This window comes from Sander vitreus, chromosome 16 (genome assembly GCF_031162955.1).
Source record: "Sander vitreus isolate 19-12246 chromosome 16, sanVit1, whole genome shotgun sequence".
Classification (NCBI taxonomy): Eukaryota; Metazoa; Chordata; class Actinopteri; order Perciformes; family Percidae; genus Sander; species Sander vitreus.
The window spans coordinates 15,987,329-16,000,584 of record NC_135870.1 but is presented as its reverse complement, the minus strand read 5'-3'; the positions used below and the strand labels follow the sequence as shown (position 1 = coordinate 16,000,584).

At 39.2% G+C, this 13,256-nt stretch overlaps 2 protein-coding genes across 2 annotated transcripts in view; one reads left to right on the top strand and one right to left on the bottom strand.

The window, feature by feature from the left end:
• Window positions 1–1,501: 1,501 nt before the first annotated feature.
• On the bottom strand, window positions 1,502–7,568 carry ccdc80l2 (coiled-coil domain containing 80 like 2). Its single transcript, XM_078270996.1, has 12 exons — window positions 6,947–7,568; window positions 6,768–6,856; window positions 6,431–6,604; window positions 6,175–6,326; window positions 5,710–6,033; window positions 5,309–5,531; window positions 4,972–5,128; window positions 3,988–4,124; window positions 3,612–3,763; window positions 3,357–3,460; window positions 2,993–3,073; window positions 1,502–2,779 (listed from the first exon to the last, which is right to left on the bottom strand). Exons 1-12 carry the CDS (start codon window positions 7,209–7,211, stop codon window positions 2,445–2,447), a joined length of 2,193 nt encoding a protein of 730 aa, XP_078127122.1. The 5' UTR covers window positions 7,212–7,568; the 3' UTR covers window positions 1,502–2,444.
• A 4,131-nt stretch (window positions 7,569–11,699) lies between these two features.
• nnt (nicotinamide nucleotide transhydrogenase) overlaps window positions 11,700–13,256 on the top strand; it is a 35,664-nt gene continuing 34,107 nt past the window's right edge. The window contains exon 1 of the mRNA XM_078270977.1: window positions 11,700–11,785. The gene's annotated coding sequence lies outside the window, so the exon portion shown is untranslated. The remainder of the gene's footprint in view (window positions 11,786–13,256) is intronic.

Below are 13,256 nucleotides of genomic sequence, written 5' to 3'. Positions count from 1 at the left end.
CCAAAACTCCCGGACGGCTCAGTAGACAAGTCAAAAGCCATATGCACATTGTGTAAAGCCGAATTAAAATATCACCGAAGCATGTCAAGCTCGAGCTACCACCTACGAGCTAAGCATAGTACAGTTAACGTGACTCATGTTGATGCTAGCGGGCTCAGGGAAAGCACTACTTTGGAGAGTGCTAGTTGCTGACCTGTGGATGAAACAAAAAATCAAAAAAATTACTACTGCTCTTGCGAAATGGGTGAAATAATAAATAAATACAAATCTTAAAGTCAAGTTCATAAAGTAACTTTCTTTGCATTTATTTGATCCCCAATCAAGAGACACTGGTAAGAATTGCTTTCCATTGTTAATATGTACTTAAAAAACAGTTCTGAAATGCAAAATAATAGAATTGTTATATGTGAAATGTGATAAAACATGCGATTAATTGTGATTAACTATAGATATTCAGCGATTAATCGCAGTTAACAAAAAATTAATCGTTTGACAGCCCTAATTTATATAACAGCTTTTTTACTTAAAAAGTAAAAACATTGCTCCATTAGACATGACTGTTTTCCTGTCTATGTAACAGAAATGTATAGTTTAGGGTTATGAGAGAAGGTGGTGACAAATAAGTAACATTTACCCACATAAACCAACCAAGGCTCACAACAGGTTGTGGCGTGCAGATTCTCCCAGGATGCACTGGGTGGAAGGCACTCACCAGGATCTTTCCCCAGTCCCCACCATTCATCATCTGTAATGTGACACAATTTGCGTCTACCCTGTCTGGCTGCCATTCATTTGAACTGTGGGAGGTACATTACACCAACATGCAAATGTGATCATTAGCATCAATACGTTCATGTACGGGTTATCTTGTTATTTTGATGTTATTTGCCTAACAGAGTGTTTCCAAACCTACAATTACGACTTCTGCATTTTACTGTAAAATGCTGTTCCACTAACAGATGCTAACATCCACATTTAGGCATGTGTCGTGTTTGCTGCTCATTTTCTTACCCATATATTTCCCCTGAACTGAGTCTGCGTATCTTCTCATCTTGAGGATTTTTAATTAGCATTGCTTTAGGATATATTTACAGTACTGCCATGTCATGACTGTTCACTACTGTCTCTACTGGGCCCTGGATTGGTCTATGTCAGGGGTCTGGAACCTTTGTCTCCGAAGCCACATAAGTCTTTTTCCCCTCTCCAGTGGCTCCCTGTGGCTTTGACAAAAAACCATTTGGAAATGAATAACATTTTATTTTACAATGACATTTCAGTTTTCAATTATCATGGTTAAAGACCTAAAATGATTCTTACATTCTCTATTTACATAACATTTCAGTGGACTAAAATGTGCGTCATATATGTCTATATGGTATATGGTATATATTAGTATATGTCTAAAGCCTTATCCTCTAAATTTTGACGAACCTCAATAGTTTCCATAGTTTAGCTATGGATTCCAAATCCAAAAAGAGTAACATTGAAAGAAATCTCCAGAAAAAGCACACTACTTTTGCTCAAAAGTATCCGGCTGGGGATGAGAGAAAGAGAGTGATTTCAGAACGGGTGCAGAAAGCAAAGCAGAGCAAATGTTTTGCTTTTAAGAATTGGATCAAACGGTCAAAAGACCCGGTAATAAAAAAGGCAACAAACATCACCATATTTATAAATGCTCATTTAGACCTTTTTAATAATGTTGACATTTTCATTTTCATGGCCAAAAATGGCTCTTTTGGTAGTAAAGGTTACTGACCCCTGGTCTATGTCTATATGAATCACACTCTCCTTATTATAAAATAATGTTTGTGTGTTTGTTTGTAGATAAATGTATAAAACCAAAAACTGTTTTTGGTTCCACTGATGGTATGTTTTTTGTGAAGTACTGAAAGCCTTTGCAGAAGGTTAAATAATGGTTGTTTTTTTAAGAACTGTTATAAAAGGATGTCCTGAGGCATGTTACGAATCCAGCATCAACAACTCTTTGTTTTACTGACCCTGAAGACAGCAGCTCTTTTAAAAAAAAGCACATGTTCGGCTTTCTATTTTTGTGAATGTGTTTGAAAAAGAGTGGACAGAAGTGTTGCCAAAAAGCACAATCTGCTCGGCCTTGGATGGACCTTCTTCTTGTCAAACTGTTGCTATAATCAGCAAACAATAACACCACGTTTTCTAAAAATCAGTTGAAGGGTGCACATATGCTTTTATTAAGACTTTCTTGAATGAAACATTCTAATATGTTCTGCACTGCTTTTCAAACGTATTACGTATTAACAGAAAATATTCATCTTATAATTGTGGGTCTGTGAGTCCTGGACCTGTGAGTCCTGAAGATGAGTTTACGTATTAACTTGCTTTTGTGTGTTCATGTATTTGCGTAGTCATCTCAAGAATTCAGGTTGCTCTTCTTCACTCCACTGAATCTTCTTCCTCCTTCTTTCTCATCATTCCTCTGACTGGTGATACAAGTACGTCTCCTCGGCCCCGTCTTCATCATAGCCGTGATAATGCCCCCCCTCACTGCCTCCTCTCCCTCTGTCCTCAGGGCAGTGGATCCCCAGTTTCTTCTGCAGCTTCTCCTCCTGGAGGCGTAGCTCCATGGAGTCCACCAGGTCATAGATGCTATCCAGGGACCACATGGGTGATGGGAACCATGCCTTGACATCGCTATCCTTCCCCACAACCAGCATGCTGAAATAGTCCTTACTGATCTTCAGCTGTTCTCTCAGATTGTTGACCATGTCACGGGATAACGGCTCAACTTCACTCTGACTACGACCTGGAGGAAGAGTGACAAGGTGAAAAGTAAGTTGTTGCACTTTAGAAAACACCTTAAAAGGGGATTTAAAAAGACAACTCAGTTTAACCTTAAATTAAAAAATGTTGGGCATGTCTCTGTATATTTACAATAATATACACAACATTGACAATACAGGTACAGTTTCCATCACAGTCCCATGTACCTGCACTGCCTCACATTACTGTGACTCACCATTAAGGGGAAATAGTTCAACCGTTCCTGACGCTTTGTCTCCAGTTCCAGTCAGCTTCAACATGGCAAAGTGGCGAATGCCTGCAGAAAGACCCACAAATCAGGTAGTCAGGAGGCAGCATAATACAGTGTGCAGGTTGCATAATACAGTGTTTCATAGTATAAATAAGAAAATATTATAGTACAAATTATGCATACACTTCTGTACATTATGTAATTCTGCCAAATAAGGCAAACACAGTGTTGGTTTGAATGTCAGAGAAGAAACGTGGCTCTGTTGTAACATTTTCATATTGCGCCAAAAAACTACAGAGCAGACAGACGGTTTATTGTTTAGCAGATGTATGTTTGGCGTGTTCCTGACCCAGGTGACATTCCTGTCCACTGAGAGCAGAATGCTGCTGTTGGAAGGAGTAGTCGTCCTCAGACGGAGCAGAGATGACCAGCAGTCTCCTCTTAGACATGAACCTAAACATCCATAGAAACAGTGCTTTAAGTTTAAATGTTGGTCTATACGTCAGTATTATGTGACTGTTACATGATACCTGAAGAGGCTCCATATGTTGTTTGTCTTGTTGTAGTATTAGGTAATAATTAGCACTGGATTACAGTACAGTACCTGAGCAGTGAATTCTCAGCTCCAGGCTTTTGCTTGCCATTGGAGCAGGACGGAGGACTCCTCCTTTCCTTTTCTTTTTCTGAGCGCCTTGAGGGAAAGTTGTCAATGTACTCGAACAGAGCAGTACTTGATGGAGGAGCCTCAAAGACTCTCTAAGGGAAAGATAAAAGCTAATTAGGCAAAAAAACAACAACAGAGAAACAAGTCTAGATAGACATTTATTGATCCTTTCGGAAATTCATCTTGCACCATACAGCTCATCAGATAGACAGACAGACAACAGACCATAGACAACAGACAACAACAGGACCACTAAACCCTTATCCCTTATCAAATCCATATAAGAAGAGAGAAAAAGTGCAGATGAGACTCATACATTGGGCTTAATGTCGTAGTCTGTGACGGTCATGGAGAAGAGGTCAGAGGACGACAGGCCGAGCTCTGCTCTCAACACAGAGGCCAGGCCTGAATCTGAGAAATGTTCTGATTGGTCACTGAGTGGAGGCTCCGACTCTGAAACACACAAAATAAATTAATAAATGTGTCTGCATGGATATAAAGGGTGCAGACAAAATACCAGGGGACACCTTAGTGTAATGTAACCCAGTATAACCAACGATAAACGACAATAACTATGACACAAAACACTATCAAGTTGAATCACCACCTCTGAACAATGTTTGAACCATATAACCTTGGAGGACAGTATTTATTGCACGTCTGATTTCCAGTACTTTGGTTTATGACCAAATACCGACAAAACAAACGACATTCCCATCAGCCTCAGCTGTAGTAGCTGTAGTTTGTTTCCTGCTAATTTAGCAAAAGTTGGCATGATAACACAATAAGATGTGTTATCATTTAGCTCAAAGTACCACTGTGTGTGTTTTAGTGCACCCTCAGAGGCGCTAGCATGGCTGTAGAGTCTTGTTTTCCATTGAAATGGCTGCTGTTCAGCTGCTGCCTCTCTTGGAAGTATATATATAATATATAATAACAAATGTTGGCAGCACAATCACAAAGCAGACGATAGCTGCTTGTTTTGAAAATAAATTGAAGTAAAGTAAAGAGGATGAAGCTTAAAAAACACCATTATGATATTCTTTTTACAACAAATACAAGAGGGAAGAAATTCACTGTTTCAGACCTATTGAATCAACCTCCACTGCTTTAACTATGGAAGCAACATATTTGCTTTTGGTTACGCCTTGGTTAAATAATTACGTGTTCCTCTTTTGGTTCAGGATATTCCAACAGTAGTTATATGTGTAAAAACATCTGCTTGAGATGAACTAGAGAGAACCTAACCAAATGTTTTAGATGCAAATTTGTTTGTGTACAAACACTCCATACTGCATACCGAGCTGGTGGTGTTGCAGCGTGAGCGTGGCGTCACTTCCGCCTCCTACAATGGTCGCCACGGTGATCATCCTAATAGCAAGTTCACAGTGATGTTTCTCGCTGTCGTCTTTCTGCTGGATGTACAGTGTTGCATCTCTGCTGGGCGTTGAGATCAACTAGTACCAGGACAACACACACAGATATACATCGCTTCAAATGAATGATAGGGAGGCGCAGATGTCTTAAAGGTCCTTGCATCTTTGCATGCATTTATAATGTGGATGTACAACAGGATTAGAGATAAAAGACAGGGAGAAAAATGTAGACAACAGGATGCAAAAAGAGAAAGTTCTCACCATTAACCTTCTTTTCCCCTTTAAACTGTCCAAAAACTTCTTCAGCGCTGTTTTATCATTCTCACTGGCCTCTCTGTTGGACTTTTTCCCTCTTCCGTTCCCTTTCCTACCTTTTTTCCCTTTACCCTTCTTCTTAGAGCTCTGTTTTTCCTGTGTGGCATCCTTTACATTTTGCCCTTTTTTATCTTCACTGTTTTTCCCTTCTTCAACAGTGGCGTCAGGCCTGCAGTAGAACAGAAAAAAGAAATTACTTTGATGTTCATCCAGCACTAAAAAAAAAGGGGATGAGGAAGCACGACAGACCAGATGGGAACACAAAATCTAAACAGGGTTTAAAATCAATCAAACATCCGCACTCTAACGTCTGTTTGAAAAATTGAGCATAAATATGAAGATAGCACCTGTCTTTCTTCATTTCTTCATTGCTCTTTGACACAGATGTAGGACTGTGCACTCTTTCCTGTCCATTAGAAGCGGCTCCGCCACCACTGGTCGAGGCCTTTCCCTTCGTGGACCCCACAGCAGGCACCGTACGGATAACAAACCTCGACCGTCCACTCAGTATATCCTGGATTTTACTCTTCAGGACAGCTTTTTTGTCCAGGGGAGGTTTTCTTTGTAATGCCACAACCGAAGTCATATTCCCTTGCCTCTGAGGGCTCAGTACCATCTTCTTCTTCATCTTTTTCCTTTTCATCACAACCTTCTTTTTAGTGATTTTACACCTAAATAAAATAAAAACATAGTTTTCCAAACTTTGAAATTATGGTCATTCTTCCTACAAAAAGCACCAATTTAAAATTGAAAGTGGACTAAATGAACTTGTGAAATTCTTCCTCCGTTCTCTATTAGTGTTATAATGGAACCTCAAATTGGATCCTTTTCTTGTCATCTTCTCCAGCTTCCTCATGGGGAAATGATCAATGAGCTCCAAAACTGCCTCAACACGGACCGCATAGGGGAAGCGCTCACTGACCCGAAGGTTCTTCTTCAGAACCAGCATGGTGAACCCTTGCTCCTGAAACAATTGGTACAGTATGAAAACTAAATGTCAATTGAATTAAAATAAATAATTCAATGTCTGTAACATGCTTATATCTTGTCAAGATACTAACAGCTTACCTGGCTGGTGAGCTCCAGGTAGTGCAGCAGTTTGCTAACTGTGTCAGGGTCCAGGCTCTCCACTGTGGCGTCTCCTTGGAGAGTTGTTTTCTGGATTCGACCTTCCATCATGGCATTCTGGATGATGGTGATGATGAATGTGTCTCTTTCTGCTAGACGGCAGTTGAGCCCTTTCTGAGAGAGTCCGGGAGAGACACAAAAGAAAGAAAGAAAAGGAGTTACAGAACAGATAGAAAGGGGACTGCTTTTAGTGAAATTCCTTTGTATATTTCCCAAAGAAAATGAAACAGAATAGAAAGATAATCTCCAACGGGTGTAAAATAAATCAGTACAGTACCTGTTCCATGTCTTCCAGCTGTTTCTCCATCAAACGAAGGTAGTGGTCATTGTGTGATGGGGCTGTTATCACCCACAGTCGCTTTTTACCTGGAGTGGAGTAAAGGGGGTGGAGGTACAGTACTGTAATCAGGTAAACAGACAAGTAGATACATCAGCTGATCAGTACATTTGTCTTGCCTGCAAAGTCAGCCAGGAAATCCAGCTCCGTAGCCAGGCTTGATGAGGACTCTCCAACTCCATGTTCTTCGTCCAACCCCAACCCCTGCTCAATCCCCAGAGGCAGGTCTGAATAGTCTCCCCAGTCCCGCACATTAGGGTCCAGCTGATCCTTGGGCTTGCTGCGACTGATGCCCGGCCAGGCGGTAAGCAAACTTGGGTAGCTGAGGCTCCACAGAGCAGCAAACAACAGCAGAGGCAAGTGTGACTTATAGAAATGAAACATCCTTACTGACTGACTGTTGAGTGGTTGGTTTGTTGATCAGCTGGAACTGGTTAGCGGCCCACAAATCCCCCTCTGATTAAAAAATGCATTCGTGCTAGATCGTAGGCATCAGTGGTGCATCTGAAACAGACAAGATGGATTCAAAAGTGATTTAGGAGTTTAAAAGCTCTAGATCAACTGGCACAAAACTGAGAAATTTCCATATGTTGAATCCAAATTCAGAACCCCATTAAAGGCCGAAGAATTCGGTGTCCTTAAAAGAAACAGGTGGACCAAATCTGACATGAATCTCGAAGGTAAAAGGACAGCAAAGACTGCAGTGATGTTAACCCCTCTCACCAGAGAGAGAGACTGACTGGGGAGACTTCCCTCTCCTTCAAACACACACACACACACACACACACACACACACTCCTGGTTCACGTTATACACCAGGATCGTTAACAGGAAACTCCTGGAATTTTCTGGGACTTCAAAGCATTTTCTTGCTGAAAAAAATCTCTCTCTCTCTCTCTCTCTCTCTCTCTCTCTCTCTCTCTCTCTCTCTCTCTCAAAATCTCACACCACACACTCACACACACTTTGTGTGTGGTACTGCTTTGTCCCCCAGCTGACTGGGGGTGACTTTACTGTCCATTTAAAAAAAAAAAAGACTTGCTTGCTTCAAATTCCTTGCATTATTACACCTGGTGAAGATTTGACAGTGTTTTTTATTTCAACATTTGTCACCATCCATCAGAGACTGGCACTGACTATTGTAGGCTGCCTCGCACATGGAGGAGGGGTAAAAAACAAGAAAAACTGAGCATCGACAGAATAAAGGGGTTAAAGTGAGAGATTAGAGTGAAAGCAGTTCACTTTAAAGCCATTTGTTCAACGGGAGTTAAAGCTTTTTAATGAAGGGAAATGGCCTCCTCAACCATAAATAACCCAGACAGGCTAATGGATGCCGCAAGTCTAGGAAAGTTCACACCAGTTCAAAGTTGGGCTTATGTGGCAAATGTGCCCGCAGGCGAGTTAACCCTGAAGACTTTCTGCAAGGAAAAAGGTGATCATCCCTCCCACTACTGCCCCATAAATGCTCCACCAACTAAAATCTTAACCAAAGTCTGAATCTATCACTTATTCACAACCATGTGTACTGTCAGTTCCCACCAGGAATCAGACCTAGAATTGTCACTTTAAACAGCTGTTATCATCATAAGACCACATGGCTCCACAAACTTAGAACCATAAACTTAACTCTTTAATGTACAGCCTTTTTAAAGTAAGTAATCACTTATTTCCAAAATGTGGAGCTTTATAGGGGTACAACTAAGGGAACAATCTAATCTCAGAGCACAAACATGAAGCAAAAACTAAAATGAAGTTGACAGCAGCAGTGAGATGAGTGAGTTCTGATAAAATCCATATGGGAATGGGAATAGGATTGATCCATGATCCTATTGTTTACTCCTTTTTATGTAAGGCCAGGGTCAGTCACCATACATCCAAATTTTGATGGCCTCTGATGTACAATAATCCAACATTCAACAGTCAATCAACATTATTTGACAATTGTAAAGGGTCTTCATTCTATCCTTGATTTTCAAAATAACATGGACAGCACACATGGCCTCAAGGAAAAGAGGAGAGTTTTTTTTAGAATAAAAGATGGATATGCAATGAATGATATGATATAAACACATGCATATACTTAACAGAGCAAGGTACACAGACAGGTAGTGTTACACACTTTGAAATTACTGAAAACTATGACTGTTAAGGGGCGTTATGATCAGAAATGTTCATCCACCTGCTCCCTGACCTCACAACGTGTGTTGGTTACATTTATAGTTTTAATCACTGAGGAAGAAAAAGAAATGAAGAGAGAACAATAGGAGAAAAAGAAAAGCAAAAGCAATCAAGCAAAGCCAATGCAATTAGAAGAGCCGTCTTCAGGGTGAAACGCTGAAATGAGAACCAGGCGTAACAACAATGCATTCCACTCTCTGAGCCTGATAAAGAGAACCAGATGATCAGTATGTGTGTGTGAGAAAGAGAGTATATATCATGTATACACAGTTCATATATCGTACTGTACAGTAAGTGAAGGGATGTGCTGGTGCAGAGTGAATAGATATGCTGATAATAAGATAAAGAAATAACGCATTGCTCCTGTTCCTCATATTCAAGATTTACAGTTAAAAGGAAGCCAACCACCTTCTATGTGTCTCTACAAGCACAGATACAAAAACGCAATCTGTCCCTCAAAAGTAAAACATTTATAGCACATCAGCACTGGAGGAACGAGGCAACATGCATGTGACAATTCAGCAAACACATTGTGTAATGGTGCTGGAGAGGAGAGAATGGGCTCCACTTCAGTGACCTTATATTCTATTTCATTATGTATCATGGAAGTTATAAAGCATCCAGAAACATGTGAAAGTAACAGTTCAGATATCCTACTAGCCCACATCTGTTTATAATGAAGTGATGCTTTGGAAAAGTGTTTCTCAAATGTTTGTTCCCTTTGGAGTACTGCAGAGGGTACGTGAGATTTTTGCAAAATGCTCATTTAAAAATATGTCATGAATAATTCCTAAAATAATTATGCTATAATAATGAATGAATTACGTGATGGATTCTGAACATTTGAAATGTAGCATTTAAATGATTTTTCAGTTACAAGGTTGGTGTTGTTTAGTAAATCTATCACTGCCGACACTGTATTGTTCCTCTTTATATAGACTTTCTTTGCTAACAAAAATGTTTTGCGTTGGTCAGGGGGTACTTGGCTTAAAAACACAATTCAAAGGGGGTACATTATTGAAAAAAAGTTTGAGAACCACTGCTTTAGAATACACATACTGCGCAACGACGTCTAAAGCACCCTTTCCAGTGACCTCACACCACCGTCCAAATGACTGAAAACACTGGATCTCACACAGTGTGTGTATGATTATCTGCATCAGTTACACTTCCCAAAATGAGGGCCAGGTGTTCAAAAAGGGAATTAGGGTGGGGATGCTGTGCAAAGTGAAGATCTATTTGTATACATATATAATACATTTAGTTAAAAGGATATACTGTAAATCACACAATTACAACTAATGGCAGCTAACAATAATATTATAGGACATACCAGTACACTAAATGGAGCGTATCACAGGTGCATTATAAGAGAAAATGACGACTATTCTAAAGGTACAGGTAGAAAAAACACATACTTTAAGTATGTTTTAACATAGTGTACAATTTTGGTAAACAAAGTTAAAAATAAACTTATCATTATATTATGTTACTGTTACTGTACTTCTATTAAAAAAATACAAAGAAATTTCCATCAAACAAGCTTTTAGGCGCATATACCTCCCCCAAAAATGTTCCCAGAAAAATGCCCATTGTATGTTGTTTGTAGGCCTATCAGTAGATGTAGTTCCTTTGGAATATCAAAACATATTGAAAAGGGAAAATGTATTTCCAGAAAATGTGTAATCAAACATGTTTGTACATATCTGCAAGCCTGGATTAGCAACTGGGCAAAATAAACTGCTGCTATGCCACGCCCTTAATCTGAGAAAGCTTTGATTTTGTACTCTGATACTCTGGTGTGTGTGTGTGTGTGTGTGTGTGTGTGTGTGTGTGTGTGTGTGTGTGTGTGTGTGTGTGTGTATGTATGTATTTTAGTTTCTTTGTTTCTTTTCGCCATCTGTTTCTGCTTTTTTTTATGCTGTTTTGTCTAGTGTATTGTGTGACTGTTATGAGAAAATGAAAATAAAGTATTTAAAAAGAAAAATAAGTAGTTTAAGGTGGGTCCTGCTTTATTTCCATACCATCAGACCCTGTCAACATGTTAATCTCTCACCCAGTGTGAACAGATATATCCAATCCCATGTGCAAAGGATAAAATGGTATAGATAATGGATGAGTGGATGGATGTTGCATTGCCCCATGCCCTCTTAACAGGCATATTCAGATGTAAGTCCATGTGCAAGTCATATTTTTAAGCTTTAGTGTAGAAGGAAAATGGATCCTAAAAAAAGATTGACAGACCAAATTGTATCCCACAGTGCAATGCTGAATATACAATGGTAAAAGAGCGCTCCTCAGTGGAAGTATATAGAGTTGCATCTTCAGTACGTTTTGGGACGTCATTCCTGATATAGTAAAATACACGTATACTGTATGCTTTATTAATCAATTTTTTCATCATCGAATATGTATTTGCATGGTTTTTCTATTTAGAGATCTACTCGCCGTGCATAATGCTTCCAACAAAGTTTTTTAAACAAAACGTGTGCCTAAATGAACTGCCTTTACTGTAACTGATTTGTTTGTGATAATACAACATTTGAACATTAATGTTACTGTCAATTAATTAAATAAATGAGTAAACTGTTGTGTAGGCTTCAATGTGTATGTTTTTGTTATGCCTCATCAGTGACAGCACATACAAAGTCATCGGATATCCTATGATGCATCTTCTCATATGATCCCATAATACTCTCATGTCGGCTGCTTTCACCAGACATCTTCCGGGTCGACAGAGAGTTCGCCTGTGCTGAGCAGAGCTAGGACTGTTTGCAAAGGTCAGTCGAGTTGTCTGCCGCTAACCTTCCCACTCTCACTTTTCATTGTGCATTTGTTTCCGTTTGCCATTCTGTGCTTGTGTAGGGGGCTTTTTGAGTCATACTTCGCCTTCATGCACGAGACAGATCTGTATTAGCTGCCAGCTAAAGTTAGCTTAAATGTTAGCTTTTGACCCCGGCTACATTTCCCAGACAAAATGACAACTGTCTGGTAACAGTGTTTATAAACGTCACCGAGCACCTAATGGGTCATAGACGTTAAAGACACGTTAGCCAGATGTTTATGAAAGCCGTTCAGTCCTGACCCAGGTTCAATCCATTCAGGACAAATCACCAAGCGTTTGCAATATGATGCCGTGTTCATCCATTTTTATGAGCCAACCAACTTTATAGTGTTGGCAAAATGATAACTGAATCTGTGTAATTCATATTTTTAGACCGCGATACTTTTTGGTGATGTGGCAGCATCAGTTTTTTTCTGACTTGAAATAAGAGCCCTGAACACAACACTCACACAGGCTGCTTGTTTTTCTTTTAGTCTCTTTAAATGGGTTTATGCTAGTCTTAATAATTGGTAAATCGTTCATATAATTTTCTTTTCTAAAAATGTAAAGATTTGCTGCTTAATTTTTTATGATTTTAAATTAAATATATTTGGGTTTTGGTTTCTTTGTTCAGCAAAACAAGTTATTTTAAGACATCAACTTGGACCCACTTTCACTATTTTCTGACAGACTAATATTCAAAACTAATTGACATGACATAATTGACAACCTACTTTGAAACTTTCAAAATGCTGACAGAGGGTTAGATTCATTGCTAGGTTCATTGCTTTGAAATGATAGCGGCCTATGCTTATACTGATTAGATGTAATGATTTATTGATCCTTTGACTCATCTACATAACATTCTACCAAGTAGGTCAGTTCTGCCACTAAGGCTCCATTAGTGGCGTTAGTTGATTCACATACTCTTAAGATTTTATTGGGCCTTTGTGCTAATTTGCAGAGTGGGAAATGCCTTCCAGGGCTGCAACTGACAATTATCTTTTATCACCAATTGATTAAACTAGTTTTGCAATTTAGTCAATTAATTGTTTAGTTTTTAAAAGTTAAATTCTTATTTTAGAGATGCTGGAACCAGCAAATGACAGGTATTTTTTCTTGATAAACGACCTTAATGATTAATCGATTATCAAAATGTATTATTATGCAACATTTTCAATTAATTGACTCACCATTTCAGCTCTAGTTTCAGCACTAATGAGGAGTGGTGTTTATTATTTTCAATTCAGTTTTAATTTGAGTTTCCCTCTTAAATCAATGTCTGTTTTTCACCTTTTAACTAACATGGCCTCTTTACTTTGCACTGTTCTAATTTAAACCCTAACCAGTCTATCCCAGTTCCATTGTTTGCCTTTAAAGTAAACACGCTGTCCCTCATGCTGTTTACTGCCTCAGAGTCATTCAGT

Bases quoted from the DNA above. Each gene is read 5' to 3' on its own strand.
- ccdc80l2 (XM_078270996.1), bottom strand. From the start codon at position 7,211: ATGTTTCATTTCTATAAGTCACACTTGCCTCTGCTGTTGTTTGCTGCT. The intron at 4,125-4,971 runs GTATGCAGTATG...TGTGTGTTTCAG, and splicing joins GCTGCAACACCACCAGCTCG to AGTCGGAGCCTCCACTCAGT. The intron at 2,780-2,992 runs GTGAGTCACAGT...CTCTTCCTCCAG, and splicing joins TGAACTATTTCCCCTTAATG to GTCGTAGTCAGAGTGAAGTT.